This window comes from Pipistrellus kuhlii, unplaced genomic scaffold (genome assembly GCF_014108245.1).
Source record: "Pipistrellus kuhlii isolate mPipKuh1 unplaced genomic scaffold, mPipKuh1.p scaffold_m20_p_2, whole genome shotgun sequence".
NCBI classification, from domain to species: Eukaryota; Metazoa; Chordata; class Mammalia; order Chiroptera; family Vespertilionidae; genus Pipistrellus; species Pipistrellus kuhlii.
The window spans coordinates 36682687-36708356 of NW_023425515.1; the positions used below are offsets into that span (position 1 = coordinate 36682687).

Here is a 25670-nt window from a genome sequence, read left to right on the forward strand (position 1 = left end):
AGATGACAGGATGGTGAATTCAGAAATCTACAATTAAAAAACTATTTTCAAAAGCACCTTTATTAAGAAAATAGCACCTATTTCTTAAAACACTTGCAACAGTCTTAAATCCCTTTATTCCTACACTAGAGGCCTGGTGCACGAAATTCATGCATGGGGAGGGGGTTGTCCCTCAGCCCAGCCTGCACCCTCTCCAATCTGGGAACCCTCGGGGGATGTCTGACTGCCCGGTAGGATTGGGCCTAAACAGGCAGTCAGGCATCCCTCTCACAATCCAGAACTGCTGACTCCCAACCACTCTCCTGCCTGCCTGCCTGCTGTATTGCCCCTAACTGCCTCTGCCTGCCTGCCTGCCTGCCTGATCATCCCCTAACCACTCCCCTGCTGGCCTGATTGCCCCCTAATGCTTGCTCCCCCTCACTGGCCTGATCTCACCCTAACTGCTTGCTCCCCTGCTGGCCTTACTGCTCCTAACTGCCTCTGCCCCCGCCACCATGACTTTGTCCAGAAGGAAGTCGGATGTCTGGAAGATGTCCGGTCAACCTGGTCTATTTAGCACATTCCCTTTTAGTAGTATAGACTAGAGGCCCGAAATTCGTGCACAAAATTAGTGCACGTGTGGGGTCCCTAGGCCTGGCCAGTGATCAGGGCCTATGGGGCCTTCTGGCTGCCAGCCGGAGCCTGCCTTCATTCTGCGCGGCCCCCTGATGGTCAATATACATCATAGTGAGCAAACTCCTATCTTTTTGGTAGAACTCCCAAGGGAACACTTAGCATATTAGCCTGATAGATAGATAGATAGATAGATAGATAGATAGATATTTAGATACATAGATAGATACCACCCCTCCCGCCCTCCCAGCCTCCTGCCCCAGATGGTTACTATAAAGCAGTCTGCACGGCACTCTGGGAGTCAGAGGTGAAACAGTGACTTAGGGTGGAGACCCCTACCATGCCTCTCCTAGGCCAACACAGGAAGGACTCAAAGGAGCAAAGGTGATGATGCCCCATCCCAGAGACTGACCTGGACAGCGTAGGAGATGGCGAGACCAGCGTAGGCCGGGGAAATACGCCCATGCATGAGAACGACCATCAGCGCCGTGGTGGAGATCAGGAAGATGCTGATCAGGTCGAGCCGCACGCCCAGCCATCGCATCGCGCACGTGAATAGGTAGAAAGGACTTTGGTTGTGGTCCAGCAGCTCCTGGTACCTGTGAGGAAGGCAGAACCGCTAATAGGCAAATAAGGAACCAGGCGGCCCTGGTCACGGATGATGTCAAAGCTCTGGTGAATTATGGACGGGGGCTAGTACTTCAGTATTTTCTGTTTGTAATAAAGAGAATGATATGGAAACTTGAAGCACTCCATGCTCCACAGACAGGAGGACATGGGGTTTTCTAGCTTTACCCTTTAAAAGAAACGTAATTGAAGATGGTAGGGGAAAATTCCTACTTTAACAGCATAGGGAAAGTAGGGGGAAGGAGATCAAATAAAGAGGCTGTGCTAGACATCAGAAAAAATGTCATAGGTTAGGGGTCATTTTCTCACAGAAATAAAGGTTACAAGGCAAACTGTAGAAATGGCCCAAAGCCAGGACAAGGAAACTCTCAGAATGAACACAGTAAGGTGGAAATTGTTGCCGACACACCACACCATCACTGGGCAGAATGGTACTGTTTGCCACGGCCACGGGACAAACAGCCAGAGGCTGAACCACAACAAACAAATACACAGACAATCTTTGCCAATGGAGGAGGGGACACACCCCTGTCACCAGGGGCCCAGAGAGCAGACGAGACCCCATCTGGAGTCCATAACCAGGATTCCAGAGCAGCAAGTCTTTCTAGCAAACGTGCTGTGCTTTTAAAAAATCACATTTCTTCCTTACAATAAGATAATGTGCTCTTTAGAGAAAATTAGAAAATGCACTAAAGGGAAAAATGCAAAAGTCCATAACTTTATCAGTTAAAACCAGGGTTAATATCTGACTGCATTTCCTTCCAGCACTTTTTCAATGCACTTACATGTACATGTATATACACACACATGCATAAACACACTTGTACATAGTTAGCATATTTTCTTCATTTTCACCGAAAATTAAGGTTATACATTGTTTAGTCTAATTTTTTTTACTCTAGGTTAAAAAAAGTAATTGCTTAATTTTTGGAATAGACAATATATGCATAAGACAGACTATTTAAAGGGTACACAAGTATTACCATGAAAAGTCAGTTTTTCTCCTGTCCATTCTCCAGCTACCCTGTTCCCCTTTTCAGTGGCTATTGGTTTCTTGTGTATCCTTTCAGAGATATTCTACATGTTATATATACAAACACACTTAAAAGGGAGAATAGCATAGACACATTGGTACCTTGTTCTTTCACTAATATATCTTAGAAATCATTCTAGATCAGTACCTTTTGAGCTGCCTCATTTTTTTTATTTCTATTTTTTTGGTTTTGCTTTATTAATTTTAGAGACAGAGAAAGGAAGGGAAGGAGAGAGAGAAAGACATCATTTTGCTGTTCCACTTATTTATGGATTCATTGGTTGCTTCTTGTATATGCCCTGACCAGGGATCAAACCCACAACCTTGGCATTATGGGATGATGCTCTAATCAACTGAGCTATGTGGCAGGGCTTGTCTCATTTTTTGAAAGGCCACACAATATTCCACTCTACAAGGATACTGTAGCTCCTTTAACCAGTCCTCTGTTGAATGACTTTGTTAGTTCAGTGGTTCCCAGCCTTTTTTATGGCCATGCCCCACCTAAGCATCTCTAAAATCCCGATACCCTCCCATATAATTCTTTTATTCAAGAGCGAACTCCTATTTACGTGGAGGAAACCTAAAAGGCCATTAACTTGGTCTAAACGAGTTTTCAAACATCTATGAAAGAGAAAAATAAAACAACGAAGTACTGTCCAGTTGAAGTACTGAAGAAGAAATCACTAAGAAACTGTTGAAAAACTAATAAGTGATATAAAAAAAAATAGCAAATAAAGTTTCAAAATATAAAATAGAGGACTGAGTGCATAAATATGTCACAATATATATTTATATACTGTATATGAGGCCCCTAGAATCATAAGAATTGAAAAAAATTAACAGTTAATAACTCATTCTCAAATTGCCCCCCTTAATAATTGACTTGCCCTTCTGTGGGGCGTATGCTCCATGTTGGAAATCACTGAGTTAGTTCTAATCTCTTGTTAACACAAATCTCCACAACGATTAGGTACCTAAAAATCTCATATAGACAATATTCAATCAAATAAAATGTCAGTCTAGCATCAATGCCTGTCTTTTACATTTAAAAAAAAAAAAAAAAAAAAAAAACAACCCACAGCAAAACTCCATCAAATATGGTCATTCAGGACCAAAAGTCACAGATTCCAAATCTGAGTTTTTGTCTTCTCATTTGTTCAGAAGGGAGTTCCACCAAGCGAGTGAGCTTTAATCAGAGACAATTAAGTCACTGGTGAGGAGAGTTATAACCCCCTATTCTTTTTGGACTCTGATTAAATTCAGGGATGCTGCCTATGCTTGAGCCTTTTGGCCCCCCTCAGCGCTCACCTGTGCAGAAACTCCTGCCCCTTGTTGTAGGCATGGATGGTGGCAAGGCCCTGTATGCTGGATGTGATGTGGGAGAGGAAAGGTGACTGCGTGATGTTGTCCAGACGCTTCAGCTCTCGAACCAGGACCCTGGAGAGAGAAGGAGTTCTGCGTCAGAGGGTGGACAGCAACTCCGGCCCCGTCCTCTGCCCTTGAAGACACCAACCCTTCGGCGTTACCTGGACACAATGTGCAGGATGACAAAGAGGATGACCAGGGGCGCCACTGCCACCAGGAACCATGGGAAAACCCCTGCGATCATCCCAATACAGAAGACCACCAGGATGAGATTCTGGATGAACATCTCAGCCTGGAAGGGCAGGCGCACATCGACTGGGGAAACCGGAAAGAAACAAGCGTCAGGCTGTCGGGGTCCGCAGACAGGAAACACGGAACCCAAAATTAAAAATACAAAGAGACATTCCCCCAAATCTTTAAAAATATCGATATATATTTTTTTATTGATTTCAGAGAGAGAAGCATTAACAATGAGAGACTCATTGATCGGCTACCTCCTGCACACCCCACTCTGGGGATCAAGGCCGCAACCCGGGCATGTGCCCTGACCAGGGATCGAAATGTGACCTCCTGGTTCATAGGTCGAAGCTCAACCATTGAGCCACGCAGGCCAGGCACTCCCCAAAATCTTATCTAAGATTTGTGTGCTGCCTTTTAAACGGTCTGATAAAAATAAATAAAAATCTATAGAGACCCGATTGCTCCAATTTTTCTTGTCCCAAGGAAATGTAAGTATTGTTTCCCCTCTGTGCCCTCATTTTTAAAATTTCAGAGAAGAAGGGAGAAGGAAAGAGAGATAGAAACATCAGTGATGATAGAGAATCATTGATTGGCTGCCTCCTGCACGCCCCATTCTGAGGATCGAGCCTGCAACCTGGGCATGTGCCCTGACTGGGAATCCAACAGTGACCTCCTGATTCATAGGTTGATGCTCAAACACTGAGTCACGCTGGCCAGGCATATGCCCTGTTTTAGTTGACTATGTTCCCCAACCCTTTAAACACTTCCTCCTTTTACAAAGATTTAATATATGCTTGCTATAAAATATTTTGAAAATATGCAAAAAAAAAAAAAAAGATTACAAGTAATATTCATTCTCACTAAACACAATGAATTTGCTGTTAACATTTAAAGAGACATAGAGGCATGGAACAGACTGGTGAATCTCAGAGGGAAGGTGGGGTTGGGTGGGGAGAGATGAACCGGGGAACTTATATGCATAGCCCATAGATGCAGACAACAGTGTGGTGAAGGCGTGGGGTGGGTGGGTGGGTGGGGTAAAGGGGTCAATGGGGGGGAAAATGGAACATCTGTAATACCTTCAACAATAAAGACAAATTTAAAAAAATAAAAAGGAAAAGAAAGTTGGTTTTTTTTGTTTGTTTGTTTTTTTAAATATATTTTATTAATTTTTTACAGAGAGGAAGGGAGAGAGATAGAGAGCCAGAAACGTCGATGAGAGAGTAACATTGACCAGCTGCCTCTTGCACATCCCCCACCGGGGATGTGCCTGCAACCAAGGCACATGCCCCTGACCGGAATCGAACCCGGGACCTTTCAGTCCACAGACTGACGCTCTACCACTGAGCCAAACTGGCTTTGGCGAAAAGGAAGTTTTCATCATGAAAAGTCAAACATGCCCAAAAGTCAAGAGTATAGAAACTCAAAAAGTTATCAACATTTTCTTCACCTCCTTTTTTACTATCTCCTCCCCCTACCTTTTTTTTTTTTGGAAGGGAGAGGAGTTGGAGTATTTTCATACAACTCTCAGATATATTGACACCACTGATTTTTTAATTTCAGTCTTTTCTCCATTTGTGTGTATGCTTAACAGAAATGGGATCATGTCATGCATCAGTTCTGTATATCAGTGATGGTCTTGAGCCCTTGCTACCTGCAGCCATGGCTTTACAATGCTTACCAGCACCTGTAATAAACTCCTCTATGGGAGCAACACAGAGCAGCAAAAACATTAGCTCTGGGTCAAAAAGATCTGGGCTCAATTCCCACTTTGCTATCTAATAGCTGTGCAATCTTGGGCAAGTTATTTAACCTTCTAGGCATCAGCTTTCTCGCGTATTTAGTGGGTGAAACAATACACGCCTTGTAGGGCTGCCGTGAGGCTCAGGACAGGGCATGGAGAACACTCAGCACCAAGGACGCCCTCGATAAATGTCAGGTGGCATTGCGAATAGTCTGGGCTCTGGGAAGTACTTAAGTTCTGGTGCTGGCACTGCCCCGTGCAGCAGCCAGAAAACCTGCCGGAGGCTGTATGTGTCCAAAAAGCAACAAACTGCCCTCCAAATAAATGTTTTGGAATCTCAAGTGACCCTCCAAGGTCCAAAGCCCTTATACTAACTCAAGCCTCTGAATGAAAACTTAGATGAAACGTGAAAAATAAGATGGGGCTTTTGCTCAAATATAAGCTGCAACCTGATGAAAATGCCAAAACTGAAATGTCCCTGGTCCCGGCACCTGCAGCCGCTGCGCTCTCAGAGGGCACGGCGGCACAGACCTGCACCATCGGGGAGTGTCAGCCAGACGGCCGGAGAGCACAGGGAACGGTGGTGAGGAATACCTTCGTCCATGTCTCTGGAGAACCTGTTGAGGATTCTCCCCGTGGGGGTGGTGTCAAAAAACTTCATCGGGCTCCGGAGGATCCTTCGGAAGAGCTCGTCGTGGAGCCGGGAGGAGGCCCGCAGCGTGCCCTGCGGAGCAGAGTGCGGAGTGAGCGGGGCCCGGGGACCGGCACCCGGCAGGCTCCGTCCCACTCCACAGGCCGCCGTCCCAAAGCGGAGAGGGGCACATGGCACGGAGGGAGGCGGCGGTGGCTAACGGGAAAACGCTGAGGCTGACGGGATACAGGCCATTCCAGGGGAGGCCACTGCGCCTCAAAGGCGCTCCCTCCTCAGGATGAGCCTGGGGGAGGCCGTGTGGAGCCGGCCCGGCCAGCTGGGTGAGCGGGAGCGGAGGCCGCCACTGCATACCTTGACAAAGACCACTCCTCGGACGGCTTTCAGGATCAGCATGACGACCATGGAGAGGGCGTAAATGCTGGCGTAGAACTGCATGTGAGGATTGTCCTTCATGTTGCCGCTCACGGAGGTCGTGTTCCCGTGGCTCACCGTGCTGTTCTGTTTGGAGGCAGGGCTCTGTGAGGCCAGACCCGCAGGGACGGCCAGGAACCCTGCTCAGGGCCACGCTCAGCTCAGGGGAGGGCGTGGGGGAAGGACTCGGGGAGCTGGTGTGGCAAACACAGGGAGGGCTCTGCCCCCCCTTCACTCTTTAACGACGAGGGCAGACAGCCCACAGGCGTGCTAGGATAAGCTCTACCGCGTCTTGAGTTGGTCAGGGAGCAACTATATTGTGAGGTTACATTAGGGACCCCTCTTCTTCATCCTGGGTGACCCCTGTTCATGGTGTCTTTTCATCGAAAATGAGTTTCCTTAAGAACGGCCGGGGAGTATTGGGAGATGGCCATGTTCTTGGGCATATCATTTCCCATTCATGAGGAACTTACCCCACTTCCTTCCTTGATCCAGTAACTCAACCACCAGTTGCTGAAGGCGATACTGCCCACGTTCAGCGTGAAGAGGGATATAATGAATAAGAAGGCCAAGGGGCCCCCGGCAGCCCGAATGTAGACACCGTACACTGACCACGGCACAGATCCCTGCCCCTTCTCCTCTGCCTGCACCAGCTGCCCTAAGGGGAAAAAAGAAACATGAACTCAGAAGGAAACAGCGACTTTTCCAAACAAAGGCACCTCTATAGAAGAGTAAAATCAAAGAGCCTATAGCTTCACAGGGCTGTAGTTCAGAATTATTTCCTCTTTATCAGAAGCATTCATTCATCCATTTAACATTTACTAAGCACTCCCTATCAACAGGCCCAGGATGAGACCCTGGAATGGTCCAGATGAGTAAGACCAGGTTCCTGCCCTTGAGGGTCCTTCCATAGTCTGGTAGGCAGACAGGTAAGTAAACACATAATTCTAATAAAATGTGTTAAATGCAATGCTAAACTACATGCAGGGCAGCATGGGACGCCCAGGGGGTACAGCTCACCTACTTGGGGGAGCCGTGCAGTGGTTAGCAGGGAGGATTCAGGGAAGACTTTGTGTGCAGTCTATATAGCACCTTGGAGGTAAGCCGGAGTCGGCCAGTTGGGGGAACAATGGGCAGAAGAGATAACGTGAGCACCACCACAGAGGTGGGGAAACAGCAGGACAGTAAGTACAGACAACCAGGCCAGCGCGGCCTGAACAGTGTGTGTGCTGGTGGAGTGGCAGGGACCAGGTGGGTTAGGCAGGCTGTGCTCTGTCAGAGGTACTTGAGCGTTACCCTTCTCGAGAACGGGCTACAGGTGTGTGGAGATTTGACTCTCAGCCCTACTGGGCTAGATGGGCCTGGGATGGCCAATCCAGTCACCTCTGGCAGCGAGCAGCCTCTTCCATGCATCTGAGTGTCACACGCAAATAATAGCATTTTCTGTGTGTGCCGTATCAGGGAAAAGAATTGGAAAACACTGCTTTGAAACTGGGAAGAGGCCACTGAAGACTCCATGCAGGAAGGTGAGTTGGTGAGTCTCCTGTTTTCAACCCTATCGCCCAGCTGTCTGCGTGCAGGATGGACAGCAGGAACATAGGTATGGGATGATAAAGGCCAGAACCAGGTCGTGGCAATAGGGATGGAGTCTCGGGAGAAAATTCAGTAGGATGTGGTGACTGCATAGGGAAAGAGAAAAGATTCAAAGGTAGCACCCAGGGGTTCCCTGGCATGTCAGATGATTGGCCACCTCTTCCTCTTCATCACACACTTTTAATTATGTGGCACAAGCCACATAGCCAGGAGCACTTTAACAGTTGCCAGTTTCCAGGTTAGTGGCTCCGCAGAGAACAAATGTTCCCTGATGACATTCTGGCTTTTTGTACTGCTTCTGGCAGGAACTGATAGATGTCTCAGTCGGCTGTGCTGTGTTTGTTTAGTCCTTTAGTGTGTGTGAGTAAGCTGTCTTAAGTCACATCTGAACTCAGAATTATTACCTGGTTTATTGAAAGGAAGAAGAGGCAGGGAGTGGTAAATCAGGATGGTCAACTCCTAACACCAAACACCTGTTGCAGTTTTAAGAACCAGGAAGTGAAAACAGAGGCAAACCCAGGATTCAAAACCTCAGATTCAAAACCTCAGGTGAGGACATGATACAACAGAAAGAGAGCTTTAAAACAGGACTGCATTTTTTTGGGGGTGTGTGTGGGGTGGTGGTGATGAGGGACTGATTTACAGCTTAAAATTCAACAAGGTAAAAACACCTTAAGTACTGTAAACTAGTGGCCCAGTGCACAAAATTCATGCACATTAAAAGGGGATTAGAGAAAATATTTCAAAATTGCTATTTGCCCTTTCTCTATAATAGAAGTAACAGAGATGAAAGAAAATTAGTAAAATGTATATAAAAACTTTCCCCCTGTCAGAGTCTGGGGTGCACCATGGGACCCAGAGTCAAGTCCCTGCCCACCCACATGTGCCTCAAAATCGTGTGAGACCCAGACCTGGCTGCTCCCCCACTCCTCTGAATTGGGCTAGATCCAGACCTGGCCAGTCTCACCCTTGTCAAGCCCCGCTGGTTGGGGGGCACAGCCTGAGGTCCCCTGTCAAGCCCAGCCAGGCAGGGGGGAGTAGCCTCAGGTCCCCTGTCCCCTAATGGGGAAATGGCCTGAGGTCCCCCGTCAAGCTGGCCAGGTCGGGGGTGCGGTCTGAGGTCCCCAGCCTAGTGCTGGGGTAGAGGGCAAGGCCTGAGGTCTCCTGTCATGTCCCATGGGGGGGGGGGGGGGAGGCCGTAGCCTCAGGCCTCTGCTGATTGCTCGTTAATGCTCCTTATGGGAACTTGGCCTCAGCCTTGGGTGTAGCCAGCTTTGTGAAGGAGTGATGGTCGGTTAGCATATTCCCTCTTTATTAGATAGGATTGTTTTTCTAACTCCCAAGAGTTGTTTCAGTTGACAAGATAAAGTGTTGAAAAGAACAGAACTCTGGATAGGGAAAGTTGCTGGGAGAAACCCAGGTGTGACCGTGCCATAGTTCTGGAGCAAACTCCAAGAGCGTCCCATTCTAACAGGGAGAACACAGGAGTCCCGGCAGCTGGACCGCCTCTGCCGTGATGGGCACTGATTTTTAAAAAGCACAGGTGAGTCACGGGAAGGACGGTGACTCACCTCTCCCCTCTTTTCATACTCAGGGTGACTCAGCTATATTACCTATACCTGACCCCACCCTGCTCAGGAAGACATGGGATCAAAGGCCATTCTTATTGCCTTGGTCTGTTTAAGCAAATAGAAGGTGCCTCACAGTCTCTGATATTATATAAGAATGCTGTTATTCCAGGCATATAAGGCCAGGTACTCTACCACACACAGTGTTATCAAACATCCACAGTCTTATCCAACATCATGGGTTAATCATCCACATGGCATGACTTATGATATACTTTATGACAAATTTGTACTTATGACAAATCTCAAATCTCAAAATAGGTCGTTACCTTCCTCTGGCTTCACTGCTTTCTCCTTCTTCACTGATCCTGTTTTGGGACCCTTGTCTTGTGACTTCTGTGAACCACTGGTTTCCTTTTCTGAATTAACCTAAAAAAAAAAAAAAAAAGTGTCTCCTTTTATGATACGGCCATTCAGACAAATGTCCACGCCACATGTGAGAGAATCATGTCAGCTGCTGGCATTACTGAAAAGCAATCCTTCCAACTATTCATTTCTTGTACTTCCTCAGCTCCTTCAATCTTTGAGCTCTGGGTTTCCTACACTGTTATTCCATTGACATTGCCCCTCCCCAAGTCACTGAAGACCCGAATTCCAAACACAGCAGCCTTTATGTTCTCATCCACTCCAACTCGGCCCAAGTATTAAGACTGGACCACTCCATTCCTCCCACCTCCAATCCCCACGTCACTAGATAAAACCAGAGCTGATCATTTCCTGCTGCTACCAGAGGAGAGCCTCTAACTTCTCAGCCTGGTGCTGTAAGAACTCCACATCCTGGCCCCAGCCTGACTGCAAGCTCCGCTCCTGTTCCTGGGGCTCCCACTCTCACGCCAAACTGGATTTCCTGCCATTCCTGGCATCACTGTGACCTCCCACTTTGTCCACGTTGGTCCTTCATTTGGAATGCTCTTCCCTTGTCCCAACACAGTCACAGTTGTCTTCATTCAAGCAGATTCAAATCCTACACCCTCCCTGAGGTAATGCAGATGTGTCTGGAATCGAGTTCAGCCCTGTCCCCAGGCACTTTGTTAGTAGCACTCCCTGACAGCACAGTCGCTGTAAATGGGACCTGGTGAAGAGCTTGGTGCACTGTCTTCCCAGAAACCCCAGTCCCTCCGGAGGGAGATGCCTTCTCACTCGTGGTTAGAACCCCTCAGGGCCTAACACCCAGAACTTCCCATAGCAGGGCCCAGAGGAGCTTGGTAAATGTGCATCAAATTGAACCCAGGAGTTTAGAAACCATCTAACGCTCTCCTTTCCAAGTTCCTCTTTATCTCTTCACAGGAGCCTAAATTTATTGACTGCAGTATGTGAATAAATGCACTGTCTAAAGCAGCGGTCATCAACCTTCCGAACCTTACGTACCACCAGTGGTCTGTGGACCACCGGTTGGCAACCACTGCTCCAAAGCTTTCCTTAAACCAGCGGTGGCCAACCTTTCGGACTTCATGGACCACTGGTTGGTGACCGCCGGTCTAAAGAGAATACGTCCATTTGCTGACCACTTACTAGCATAAGAACATTATGTATTATTTCATTTAACTGATGCAACAATTCTAAGAGGCAGATGCCATCCCCATTTGTACGATGAAGAAACGGAAGCTAGGAGAGGTAAGTGACACACTGAAAGTGTACTCCTCCACTACAGCTCACAAGCTGCCCAAGTCTATTGTTCCTTGGACATTTCGTTCTTAAGATTCCCTTCTTCTCATTTTCCTCTGAGTCTACAGTGAGGAGGAAATAATCTGAAGAGTAAGTACTCTGAGAGTCGCAGGGAGAGATCATAAATCCAAATCTGCATTAGGGTGTCTCTATGGACGTTACTGATACACCTGGAAAAATGCTTGAGTTATTCCAAAAGGCCGAAAACAAATCGGCCATGAACAGTTGTACTGCACCCAAAATCAAACAAGATGAAACCTAAGGATTCCCAGAAAATATCTCAACTACTGCCTGCTGTTAGCCCTCACAGACATTGAAATGACCTGATAGCTAAGAAGTAGCCTATAGCCCAGCCTGAGTATACTCCTAGGACCCAACGTACCTACAGAATGAGGACTTTGCGTGAGAGCAGGTTGGCAAGAAGGAAGAACATGCAATTTGGCGAGCTCTAAGTACTTCCTCGGATTTGTCTTACTTGGAGCTGAGAGTAAAGCCATGGAAAGCTGCCATCTTTCTGTTGCCACAGGGGTGGGCAGCCTGCCAGAAAGAGCACTTCAGAGTCAAAGTGCCCTTGTTAGAATTTTTTAAAAAAGGCCCCAAATGGAGTCACTTTTGCTAAGCCACACCAAGATTCAGTACCTAACCTAACTGCCGTTTCAGCCTCTTTCAGGAGTGCAATTTTAAATCCCTCAGTCTGGAATTTCCTGATCAACACTAGTGAAGTAACCTGCCTCTTAAGGCCCCTGTCTTTCCCTAAGAAAAGATGACTTCATCTGAAATATCAATAATCCACTTTTTAAATCTCTTCTTCACACCCTCTTTCTGCCCTTCTAGTTGCTAGAGGGGATGCTGTCCAATTCACAAATCACTTGAGAAAGCCAATTAAATCTTCAAATTTACACAGTTGAATTTTGTTGTTTAACATTAGTTGCTTAACTTTTCTGAGCTTCCATTTCCTCAGCTGTAAAAGTAAAGGATAATCATATTTTGCTACAGAACTTTGTTTAAATGACTAAAATAGGATGACATCTATGAAGTGCCTAATCTAGTAATCCTATCTAATAAAAAGGTAACATGCAAATTGACCATCACTCTAATACACAAAGATGTGGTCAAAGATGGCCACCTCCATGTGGACACAAGATGGCCGCCACAAAATGGCTGGCAGGAGAGGGCAGTTTTGGGTGATCAAGCCAGCAGGGAGGGCAGTTGGGAGGGACCAGGCCTACAGTGGAGGGCAGTTAGGGTGACCAGGCCTGCAGGAAGGACAGTTAAAAGGACCAGGCCTATAGGGGAGGACCAGCCCTGCAGGGGAAGGCAGTTGGGAGTGATCAGACCTAAAGGAGAGGGCAATTGGGAGTGATCAGACCTGCAGGGAAAGGCAGTTGGGGGTGACTGGGCTGGGAGCAGAGTGGTTAGGGGCAATCAGGCAGGCAGGCCAGCAGTTGGGAGCCAGCAGTCCTGGATTGTTAGAGAGCAGTTGGACATCCCTTGAGGGGTCCCAGATTGGAGAGGGTGCCAGCTGGGCTGAGGGACACCCCCTTCCCCATGCACAAATTTTGTGCACTGGGCCTCTAGTTGGGACATAATAGTTGTCAGTTAGTGAGTGAAAAATCAGCAGCCAGGGTACCACGGATCATTTTCAAATGTATGCAATGATTAATTTCTCTTCCCTGGTTCTTTATTCACTTGTTTATTGAAAAAGGAGCTTCATATGAAAGTAACCTCACAGGGTGATCTTAACATTAATTTCTAACTGTACAGGTCAAGGTGGGTAATGATGCCTTCTATAACTTCTATAGTGGAAGGTTTATCTTTGCCTTAAGCAAGCCCTATTCTTGTGCATCTAGGTTAATAAACCTTTGAAATGCCAGAGTAATTCCTTTTTCCAGACCCCTTAAGCTTAACCACCCTCAAGAGAGCACATCCTCTTGTTAACTGTCATGTAATCTAATCCCTGCCCTGCTTTTTCCCAGGTCCATGTAATCTTCCTTATGTTCCCTCCTTAATTCCAAATGTATACAAGAATCTGCAAACTGACTTTCTCCGGAGCATTTAAGATCTTACTTCTCAGCAATGTCATCAGTTTGGCTCAAATAAATTCATAAAAATTCTCTACAGGTTTGGACGTATCTTACTTTGACAACACACAGAGCCCATATTGGCCTCATTAATAAGTTCTCATTGACAGAAGTCCTTGGCTCAATAACCCCACAATCCTGCTCTCCTAGAATAGAATTAGTATGTGAACCAAAGCACAGCAATCTGGTCATCAGAAAATAGGGCTCTGCCAGTAAAACACAGGCATCGAACTCAGCTGAGACCGGTCATCCCTCAGTAAGGTCATGCCTCCCCTGCTAGAAAGGAGAGATGCATAAATGTCATAAAACTCTTACCTCAACTGGGGGCGTGTCTCCCAGCAACAGGTTATTGAAAATGGTAGCATAATCACCATTTAGATTCATCAGTTCCTCATGGGTGCCCCTTTCTGTAATACAGCCTTCTTTCATGAAGATCACTTGGTCACAATCAGGCAGGTACTAGAGACAAAGGCAGGGATGACACGGTGTTACTGATATTTGTGCAAATATTTCAATCCCTCATACCTTAGTCTAGTACTTCCCACCTGGAAGCAATTGAGCCCCGTCCCCCCCAGGGGACATCTGGCAATATCTGGAGACACTGTAGGTTGTTTTAATTGGGGAGAGGGGTATTACTGGCTATCTAGTGGACAGAGGCCAGGGAGGCCTAGGAAAGCCTCCAAATCAAAGAGCGATGTGGCCCAATATGTCAGTAATGCCAAGACTGAGAAGCTCTGCGCTGCTTTATTGAGATGTAGTTCCAAGTACAGTTCCTCCAGTTTTTGACGTAAATCTGGTGGAAGCACAAGAGCCTTGCATTAAGCTTCACCCTGTTACTACACTCGGAAGTACACACCATTACTGACTTCCTGTGGCAGGATGGGGGTTAACCCCTAAACCTGACAACATATGCAAAATAGATGGCAATATTCTTCAGCTGCCCTTCAAAGATGCAACTTGTCATGGAGTAACAGAGGGAGAAGACCTGTTTTCCCTGAACAGTTCCTGCTTAAATTAATGTAAGGCTTTCCACACTATCACATACTCAAACTCTATTTTCTACCCACCCCTCCCCTCCTTTCTTCACTTACTGATTTATATGCAGAAGCTAACATGCCCCAAGTATCTCTGATGCGATAGCCAACCTTGTACAGTGGTTCAACGAGCTTTATTGCTAGTGGGCCAGGCGGCTATTTGCTGAGGAAATGAACCCTGATGGTTCCAGGAACTTCTAGACCATAAAGGTACCACGAAGGACCAAGCCCGCCTCCCATGTGATTTCTCAGGACACAGTGGGTGGCCTGGGGAAGGAAGAAAGCACCAATACCTGCAGCTGGTGGGTAACAAACAGAACCGTCTTGGACTTGAGGTGCTTCTGGATAGCACTGTTGAAGATGTGGTTGCCCACATGGGCATCTAAGGCACTGAGGGGGTCATCCAGGATGTAGATGTCCCGGTCACTATACAAGGCTCGGGCAAGGCTGATCCTTTGGCGCTGCCCACCACTCAGGTTGGCTCCTCGCTCGCCAATCTATAGAAAGCATAATGGAGCCGCCAGCACAAGACCAGAACTGAGTTTAGTGTCTGCCCCAGGCACCATTCTTCTCCTCCACCCAAAGCGGCATCTTCTACTGAATTCCCACCCTGGATGAGTGGCCACTATGATCCTCCAGGGCCCACAGGGGGGAGTTGGCCTCGATACCTCCTTCGCTCTCACAATCATCTGGTTACTAACCAATCCTCTTCTGGCCTTGCCAACCCCTGGACACCCTACTCCAGTCCATTCTCTATGGGCAGAATGAGCTTTCCAAAACATAAAGTTAACCATGAAAAACCTTCCTCAAACTCTTCAAAAGCCCTGACGGATAGAACTTAAATAACCAAACTTGGCATTTGAAGCAGGTTCCCAGCATCTCTCAGCATCCATTGCCAATCCCCCAGCACACCCTGGGATAGAAGCCATTAGATTGTGGATATATTATGAACACATATGACTAATGGCACACCTTCTCCTGCACTATTCCTGCTCAGTTCTGGCATACTCTGCTCTGCAAATCTCTTCCTTACTAACACTCAAAAGAAAGGGATTCTTTTTCATCAGCTTGTTTTGAGCCTCATGTGTGGGTGTCCCATCCTCTCCACTTAAGTTTTCTGAGGGTGCAAGTTATTGTCTTAATCCTTTACATTCCCAACACTCAGAAGTGTCTGCACATGCTGCTGGCATACAACAAGCATCTGATAAACATTACTAAATGGACAAGTGAATACATCCGTTGTAAAATGATAATGGGCCCTGTAATTTAAAAAAACCTTGTCCTTAAAAAAAACATTCAGTTAATGCAAAGGTTTTCAAACTTGAACAGGGATCAGAATTACCTGAGGACTGGTAAAAACAGGTTTTTGGGCCCCACCCCTGGAGTTTCTGATTCAGGAGGTCTGGAGTGGGGCCCAATAATTTGCATTTCTAACAAGTTCCCAATGTCACCGAGTACTGCTGATCTGGGCACCTTGATTTGAGAGCCGGTGAACTAATTAAACCATTCACCAAACCTGGTTGGAGGGATTTAATACCTGAAGTCAGCTGAAACACAAGTGCCAGCCCCAGAGACCTCCAGGGCAGGTAATGGGTGATGTCTCAGGGCTCAAAAAGCCAGTTCCAAAGACACATCTCTGGAAACTGCTCCAGGGCAGAGAACCAAAGAAAGGGATATGTGCAGTCGCCTCTTCCTTTCTAATGGGAGAGGGCTCTCTGCAGACTGCACCTGAACAAGGAGGTTGGCAGAATGAGGTTCAGGGAAGAAGCTCCATGTGCACATGCTTGACTCGTGGTTTTAAAAACCAGGAGTCAGAAAACACAAACTCTGAACAAAAAACGGGATTCTGTTTAAAACCCACCTGACATAGGACACATATACATATGCTTAAAACAGGTAGTGTTGATATGCCAGCCCCAGGGCATAAATGCTTTCCTAACATAAAGTACCAGTGAAAGTGAATCTCACTGTGTAGGTTTTTCTCCCACGCATTTAAGATGCACTCCTAGGAGGTGACTCCAGCAGAGCCCTGCCACTCATCTCCCAGGATCCTCTCTGCTCCATACACGCCCCCATCGGGAGCAGGAGGCTTGTACCTCAGTCAGATCACTGTTGGGGAGAATGGCCAGGTCAGGCCGCAGGCAGCAGCTGTTCAGCACGGAGTTGTATCTGAAGAACATAAAGAGACCTAGCATCAGGGACACGGTTGGAGTTGAGCGGGTGGCTTGGGGTGCCTTGCGTCTCACAGACAGAAAGCATGACAGAAACCAAGCATTCCTTGCCTTTCTTCATCAAATTCCTTCCCAAAGAGGATGTTGTCTCTCAGCGAGGCATTGAGGATCCAGGCCTGCTGGGCCACATAAGCGAAGGTTCCACCAACTGCAATGCTGCCCTCGATGAGTGTCATCTAGGGAGACAGACACCGCCCAATGGCATCACAATGCAAAACCACCCCCCTAAATCCGGCAGAACCCCCCATGTTCCACAATGAAGCTGAAAGTTTTGGCAGTTTCCTTGGTTGCTATTTGGACCCAAAACCAGACCCCACCGTTGTCCCACAGAACGCTTCGGCAGCAGAGAAAATCAAGGTCCCCTTGCTCCGGACGACCCGTGACTTGAACAAACCAACACTTCATTCAGCAACCTCTGGGCTACTTTATGTCCTTCCTTTCTAATTGCAAACGGCTTTAATTAAGGGAAGCACAAGTGGAAGGCCCTTTCAGAATCCCCTGGGGAGGATGCTGTAAGGATTTACAGCCTCAATTTTAGGGCAGGCCAACTCATCTACAGAATTAATCCAGGCTATTAGCTAGATCAGCTGCTTCTGTAAAATGAGGATCAAAAAGGGGGGGGAAATCCAGTTCGACATCAACTAGTATTACTGAGTATCCATACAATGATGGTGAACCATCCCCTCCAACGTGAAAAAACTGCATGATGGACCTGTTCACTTGGAATTGTTTTCAGTCATGATAATTGATATGAATTGATTTATCCATTTTACCTTCTTTCAGGGTTCCTTTTGGGACTGATCGTTGACAATTTGTCTTGGGTGAGGGTTATTATAACTTGGAACAAAGTTTCACTGACCAGTCTGTGTAGTCCTTGCACATAAAGCTTGTCCTCTCAAACACTGTAATATACAGTGTACACATACAGGTGATCACTAAGCTTCCTTTAGACACAGTGCTGTGAAGGGGTGGGAACGTAGTGGCAAGTGGGGGGGAGGGCAGGGAGATGCGGATGAAGGGTTCATTTTGTTTCTATTTTTCCTGATCCTTTCTAGGAAATAAATTCAGTTTTTCTGAGGCTATTGCTAAGCAAAATACAAAGGAGCAAAAAATGCCAAGGACAATAACAAAATCTTACCTGGCCTAAAATGGCTGAGATAAGAGAGGTTTTTCCACTTCCCACACTGCCACAGATTCCAACTAGTTTACCCTGGAAAAAAACAGAGCGAGAGAAGAGGTCATTCAAGGACTACTGACCACTCACCTGCAGGGACTTCCTATTTCTTTGAGGAAAAACACATTAACCACATCCATCAATATGGCAACTGCCTTCCTGATTCACCAAGCAAGTCACTTAACTCTTTTCTCCCTTGTCAGTCACCTACTCCATAGGATTTCTGTGGAGATACAGATGTGTAAGCTTTTGCAAAAATTAAAGATGCTAAGGTACCCTATATCACTTTTAAAAAGACTCAACTCCTTTCCTGTTTTGTTGATAATCTATTTTTTAAATATATTTATATTTTTATTGATTTCAGATGACTAAAAGAGACACCAACAATGAAGTAAGTGAGACATCAGAAGACACCAAGTTTCCGTCCCCTCCCTAAAGGCGGGGTCTGGAGAATTATGGTCTCTCTTCAAAAGAGCTCAAGTTCTGTGAATGTGGGCACTAAAGAGCAGAACGAGGATCAATAGAAAGTAGGAAAGTAAACATCCACCATCAAAACTAAGCCTTGAATAGAGCTGATTAGTAGTGTGATAGAACTGCCTCAATAAACAAGATCATTGCTATTCAATAAGAAGCCTGTTAAGAGTTTACTGAAGTAAAAAAGTGACTTGAGCCGGCCAGCCTGGCTCAGTGTTTGAGTGTCAACCTATGAACCAGGAGGTCACAGTTCAATTCCCAATCAGGCACATGCCGGGATTACAGGTTTGAGCTCTAGTGAGGTAGTGAGGGGGCATACAGGAAGCAGCCAATCAATGATTCTCTCTCATCATTTTTATTTATTTTTTTATTTTTTATTGATTTTGTACAGAGAGGAAGAGAGAGGGATAGAGGTTAGAAACATCGATGAGAGAGAGTCATCAATCAGCTGCCTCTTGCACACCCCCTACTGGGGAAATGTCCGCAACCAAGGTACATGCCCTTGACCGGAATCGAACCCGGGACCCTTCAGTCCCCAAGCTGACGCTCTATCCACTGAGCCAAACCGGTTTCGGCGATTCTCTCTCATCATTTATGTTTCTATCTCTTTCTCCCTCTCTCTTTTATATAATTACACACACGCACACACACACATTTTAAAGTGACTTGAATGCCCTCCACACAACCACTACTTATTTCCAGTGGACTCACCTAGGACCATCTTCCCTTCTTGGTCATAGCTTTCAAAAGCTGGGAGCTTTTCATTTTCCCTGCAGTCTAGCTCTGGGTCTCTGTGACTTGCTTCTAGTTAGTTGCTGACTTGATAAACACATTAGAACCCAGCACTCCCTACTTCCAGTGATGTAGGTAAACATTTCTTTACCACTGCCCTCAGTCCAAGGCACCCTAATGTTCTCCTAGGTTAACTGTTATCCTTGCCTCCTTCCTGTTTCCCAACATGCTCTTTTGAATACAGGAGCTACAATGTTTCTCTCAACTACACTAATAAAAGAGAAACATGCAAATTAACCATCACTCTGCTACACCAAGCCACGCCCACCAACCAATCGGGAGTGAGTATGCAAATTAACCCAACCAAGATGGCAGCTGGCCACAGAGCTGGAGTAAGCAGGAGACTTAGGTTGCCCCGGCAATGGAGGAAGCCACGCTTCCCGCCTACTCTGGCCGGCCCTGGCCTCTGCTCAAGGCTACAAAGTTTCAATTATAGAAGATAAATATTGAAATAAATCCCCCCCCAAAATGGCAGCAGCCACAGAGCTGGAGCAAGCAGGAAGCTTGGGTTGCCCCTGGTGATGGAGGAAGCCAAGCTTCCTGGCTGGTCCTGGCCTCTAATGAAGGCTACTAAGTTCCAATTATAGAAGATAAAAAAATTTTAGATACTTGCTTCCAGCCTGCCTTGGCCTCTGCTCAGAGACGCTGGAAAAAAGAAAAAGAAAAAGAAAAAAAGGAGGGGCTGGGATATTGAGGTCGTGGCAGGGTGGGGGAGAGGGGGAAAGAGTGATCAGGCCAGGATGGGAAAGCAGGGGCCGTTAGGGGTAAGCAGACCAGCAGGGGGACCAGTTGGGGGTGAGCAGGCCATCAGTGGTGGTCAGTTGGAGGTGATCAGGACAGCAGGGGGACAGTTTAGAGTGAGCAGGCCAGCAGGGGTACTGTTGGGGGCAAGCAGGCCAGCAGGGGAGGCAGTTGGGGGTGAGCAGGTCAGCAAGGGGGGGGGGCATTTGGGGGTGTTCAGGCCAGCAGACAGAGTGGTTAGGGGCAATCAGGCAGGCAAGTGAGCAGCTGGAGCCAGCAGTCCTGGATTGTGAGAGGGATGTCTGACTGCCGGTTTAGGTCCGATCCCTGTAAACCGGCAGTAGGACATCCTTCGAGGGGTCCCAGATTGGAGAGGGTGCAGGCCGGCCGGGCTGAGGAACACCCCCTCTCCCCGTGCACAAATTTCATGTTATCAGGCCACTAGTATATATTTAAGTCAGGTCACATCATTCTTCTGCTCCAAGCCCTCAATGGCTTCTCTTTCCACTCAGAGTAAAACCAAAGTCATTACAGGAGGCTCTGCACCTAACTCTCTGTCTGCCCATGGTATCTACTACTCTCTCCTTTGCTCACTCTGCTCCAGTAATAGCCTCAAGGTCTTTGCAGTTTTGTCCTTCTGCCTGAATGCTCTTCTCCCCCAGATATTCACATGACTCATTCCCTTACCCCACAGGTCTTTCCTTGTAAAGGAAGCCTTTCCCTCAGGCAACCTATTTACATTGCAACCACCTGCTCCCTGCCCCAGCACTCTCTACCACCTCTTCTTCATCGCCCTTACCACCCTCCGACATACAATATACAGTATTCTCCCCTATCCATGGTTTCCCTCCCTTTCTGTGGTTTCAGTTCCTTGCAGTTAACTGTGGTCCAAAACCATGAAGTGGAAAATTCCAGAAATAAACAATCCATAAGTTTTACACAGTGTGGCGCTCTGACGAGTGTAATGAAATCTCATGCAGTCCTGCCCGGTCTCGCCCTGGATACAAGCCATCTCTTTGCTGAGATCTACTCTGTATACACTTCCTGTTCACTAGTCACTTCGACTCTTTTCACATCTCTCTCCATATCAAAGTGCTTGTGTTCTCTTATTTTACTTAAAAAGTGATGCTGGCAACTTAGATATGTTAAAAAGCAGCTAGAAAGTAAGTGCTTCTTATAAGTGAAAAGGCAAAAAATCTCGACTTAATAAGGAAAAATTATTTGCAGACGTTATTAAAATGGATAGTAAGAGCAAATCTTCCATCCTTGAAACTGTGAATAAGGAAAAAGAAATCCATGCTAGTTTTGCTGTCCCATCTTTAGCTGTAAAATTGTGGCCACGATAAGTGCTCAGTTAAGATGGAAGAGGCATTAAAGCTGTGGGTGGAAGACATGAAGAGAAAACACATTCTGAACGACGACAAAGTGTTGTGCCAAAAAGCACTGAGCTATGTGAAGCCTTCAGCAAGGGATCCCTGAAACAAGGGATACAAGCCATTTTCTGCAAGTAAGGGATGGTTACACAAATTCCAGAATAGGTTTAGGGTGAAAAATAGAAAAACTACTGGAGAGACACCCACCGAATTCACTTACCTTTTATTAGAGTATAGAGTAAACTGCTGTAGTTAGCTATTATTGTTAGTCTCTCACCGTGCCTAATTTATAAACTAAACGTTGTCATAGGTATGCATGCACAGGGAAAAAATTACCAGGATTCAACACTATAGGTGGGTTTAGGGATTTACAGGTTCTTGGAACATATTCCCCACTTGTTTACTGTCTTTGCCACTAGAATGTAAGCTCCAAGAGGGTGGAGGTTTGACTGTTTGGATTTTCCCTGCTAGACCACAGCCCTACAACACTGCCGGCAGAGCTGGTCATGAAAAAATGGCTGTTAAATGAGTGAATGCATAACTACATCTGGGGCCCTGTGTATGAAGTAGCCCTCAACATGGTTCTGACTCCCAGTCATATTCTGTACTTTAAAAGCCTTGACCCAGGACTGTCTGTTCCAGCTACTCCCTAAAGCAAGGCCGCTGAGAGAATCCAGTTCTGTGTGCCTGGGCTGTGATATTACACACCACAACTATCCTTTACTTGCGTTAAAATAAACAATTATAACCGAATTGTCAGTAACGTTAACATCACTGAGAATCCCTATTATGTTCCAGGTTCTGTGTTGTGATTAGCCTGGGGGTAATGAGAAGCTTACACAGAGCTATAATAACCAGAACTAACTGTTACAGCTCACATACAACTACACTCAGTAAGAATCTATTCAGGGCAAAATCTTGGAAAACCCACCTGAATATTTCATTCCCTTGCTTATAAAATGAGTTATCTCATGAGACCAGTTGTTATTCATTGCTACTGTTAAATGCCGAAATATTCCTCTGAGAGGTGAAGCTGGCTAGAACTGCTCATTGATTCCAAACCACTCCTAGCCACAAAACAGGACCTTGCTAAGAGGAACGACAGCTGCTCGTGCCACAGCAGACACCTGGGAGACGGACAGCAGGCGGGGAGGCCCGGCGGTTACCTCTTCGATTTCCAGGTCGATGCCGTACAGTGTCCTCTGCAGGCGGGGGCTCCCCAGGGGGACGGGCTTGCCCTCTTCCTCCTCGGGGCTGGGCCGCTCGTCGCTGTCCAGGAGGAGGTGGCCCTTCTGCTCCGCCAGCGCCGCCTGGTGCTCGGTGCGCTCCAGCTGCCTCGCCTTCTCTTTCTTGGCCCTGGCAGCCCTCTTGTCTTTTTTCGTTTTGGGGGTCAGCTTGGGTGAGTTCTGGATACTGGAGTGGGAGGAGTCCCATGCCAAGGTGGCATTTTTCATCTCTATCTTGATGTGAGCACTGGCTGGGCTTTTCTTTATCATGTGAACCTCTTCCATCAGAAACAAGCTCTGATAGGAGTTGTGAGAGAGGTGCAAAGATGAGACACTGGATCAAGACCAGGGAGACAAGCCTAGGGCGTACACGCACGTAGCAAAACACATCAGGCTATACAGTGGAAGAGAGCTGAAGGGCAAAAGGTAGCTCATTAGTGAAGCCCAGCCTCAGGCCCGGCGAAAGGTCACGGGGGTGTGGGGACCCCCTCAGGAGGAACGGGACCTTGTCAGTGGCTCAACACTCGACACGACCGATGACACGCCACACTGGTTCTCCCTTTCCTACCAGTCCGTGTGACCAAAGGACACGGAACTGGCGCGTGTGCCGGCCGGCCCTTGTGCTCACCCAGGAGTTGCTGAGCAGCAGTGGGAAAATGCCAGCAGGAAAATCCACAGGGCGTGCTGCTCCCCCATCCAGACCCTCGTCACCGCTTCCCTTCTGGAACACCCCTGTGGAACCTCGAAGCCTGTGTGCTCCCCTCACCCAAACATGGCGCATGTCTGGGGGCGAGGCTGAGCTGAGACAGTGCCTCGGCCTAGCTCGCTGAGGAGTACCCAGAGAGGAGGGCCTAAAGTATGATTGACGGCAGAGAACTCCTTCTTGCCAGTAAGTCTCCTGTCTTCAGAAGCCTGCCTTAGAACTTGTGGAAACTCAAACCACCCAAGGAAGGGACCTGCGTGGAAGTGAAGGTTATTTCCCTCAGAAACATCCTTGGGAAGAGAACACGACCTTCCCCGCTCAGCCCCCGCGTCCCACTGAGTTCTGTAAGGGGAAGGAAACGGGAACACTTCTGAAATCAGATCTGCAACACTGACCGGAACAAATCTCAGCCCAGGACTTCGACGTGCCCATCACTCTGAACCCCCTTCCGAAAGCCCTCTTCAACCAGCGGTCTTCTCTACAGAACGGTATCTCAGTTTGGAGTCCCAATATGATTTTTAAAAAAAATCTTTTTCAAATGTAAAAATAACATTAGAAGGTCTTTATTTTATGGATATATTTATTTTATTTTATTTTTCTTTCCTTTTTAGGGCCAGAACTCCCCACTCAGTTGCTGAGAACCCCGGACTATGTTAAGTGTGCAGGTGCCATTAAATGCACCTTACAGTCCCCTTCCCAACCTCTTTCTGTTGGATCTGAAACTTCCGAGCCTGCTCCTTTCCTCCCTTAAACTGCCACATCTCCTCCTTACTCCTATTCCCTCATCTTCCCAGAAGTGGCATGGTTCTAAGTCTCCTAGATTAAAAGAAAACAAAATTAAGTTTCCTAGATAATCCTCACACTTAGTCAACCTCAGGTTTCATCTCTGAAGACAGCTGTTGGTTTCATTTGGTCACAGCCTTCCTAAAAGACTGAGCTAAGGATAACTTGTCCGAGAGTGTCACCACCTTCACACGGTAAACCATGTGTTCCCATCATCTCTCCCCGGAGAGTTACTAAACGGCCTTGCACCCCAGTGGGTTCTTCAGAAACATGCTCACGCCGCTAGTTTGCACGGCTCCTTCCCCACGGGCTCCCTGCAGCCCCGCGCTCCTCCAGGAGGGTTTCAGCTTCGGGCCACTCTGCCCTGAGGTGCTGAGTCACAGCACTTGGATTTATATCTACTTGGATTTGCAATTGCCAGGACAACAGAATCTTCGAGGTACAGAAACCATGAACCTCAACTTCACCACAGGACACTGACCATCAAAATACTACCCTTATTGACCAGAAGAATCCAATCAGAATGCATCTGCTGAGCAGAAGAAGGACTACTCGTAGGGTTGCCAGGTAACACACGGGATGCCTAGTTAAGTTCTGATACCAGATAAACAATGAATGATATTTTTTTTCAGTGTATCCCGTGTTAGTAAATTATTCAATGGATGTCCCGTGTTTTTATTCGCTAAAGCTGGCAACTCTATACTGGTGGCAATCTTATCAGGAAAGTCACAAGGTGGCTTCTCACTACCTTTCTACAGGTTACTATCCTAGAAAAAGGAGGGGGGGGGAGGGAAAGGGGAGAGTGGAGGAGAGGAGAGGGAGAAGGAGGTTGGAAAGGAGGAAACTGCAAGAGGAATATGAAAGAAGGGGATTGAGGTCTCAGTGGGAACATAATAGAGCTGTGGCTGATTGTGCTTTATTAACTCTGAAGCTTCCTGGATAGAGAAAAGAGCTACAAGAAAAGCCACCTGTCAATACAAGTTCTCACTAATAAGTGAAGAGAGCTCTCGAGAAACAAGGAGCTATACACACCCCTACTTCTTCATCTAAAATGCCACCAAACCCATTCACTAACAAGGAGGTGGGACACATTTATATAGTTGAATCATTTGCTTTCTTCCATGACTGGACATTGTGGGCTCAGCAAAATCAAGCTCCAGTTACAATTAGACCATTTCTCTTTACGAATATGGCTCTGGCCCTTAGCCTGCTAGCAGCCAGGCTGGGGTGGGGGAGGGCAGGGGCTGGGGTACACTCTTAAACAAAATTCACCTAGTTAACCATAAATGAGTAGAATATAATTTGGCAAGTTCTTCTTTATTCTTCTTAAAAGGTAAACCCAATTTGTTTTCTCCTAAATGTCTGAGATGATATTAACCCCTCAAACGCCTGAGCTCAGGCCTTCTAGCCACGAGCACCGCTTGCTTTTCTGCAGGAATGCAAGAGCTGCTTTCTGCAGTGGCTCTGTCCAAGAATCCCCGCCCACAC

At 47.0% G+C, this 25670-nt stretch overlaps 1 protein-coding gene across 2 annotated transcripts in view; it reads right to left on the bottom strand.

Annotated features, from left to right (window-relative positions):
* Positions 1-25670, bottom strand: part of ABCC5 (ATP binding cassette subfamily C member 5) — a 99692-nt gene that overhangs the window by 26412 nt on the left and 47610 nt on the right. For both annotated transcript variants that reach the window (XM_036443685.2, XM_036443687.2), the window contains exons 11-23: positions 22637-22993; positions 18055-18126; positions 16968-17092; positions 16782-16854; positions 14979-15182; positions 13967-14110; positions 10175-10274; positions 7158-7342; positions 6625-6771; positions 6216-6345; positions 3799-3952; positions 3581-3709; positions 1025-1211 (exon numbers count right to left, since the gene is read on the bottom strand). In XM_036443685.2, coding sequence (XP_036299578.1) covers positions 1025-1211; positions 3581-3709; positions 3799-3952; positions 6216-6345; positions 6625-6771; positions 7158-7342; positions 10175-10274; positions 13967-14110; positions 14979-15182; positions 16782-16854; positions 16968-17092; positions 18055-18126; positions 22637-22993 — 2007 coding nt within the window. The remainder of the gene's footprint in view (positions 1-1024; positions 1212-3580; positions 3710-3798; positions 3953-6215; positions 6346-6624; positions 6772-7157; positions 7343-10174; positions 10275-13966; positions 14111-14978; positions 15183-16781; positions 16855-16967; positions 17093-18054; positions 18127-22636; positions 22994-25670) is intronic.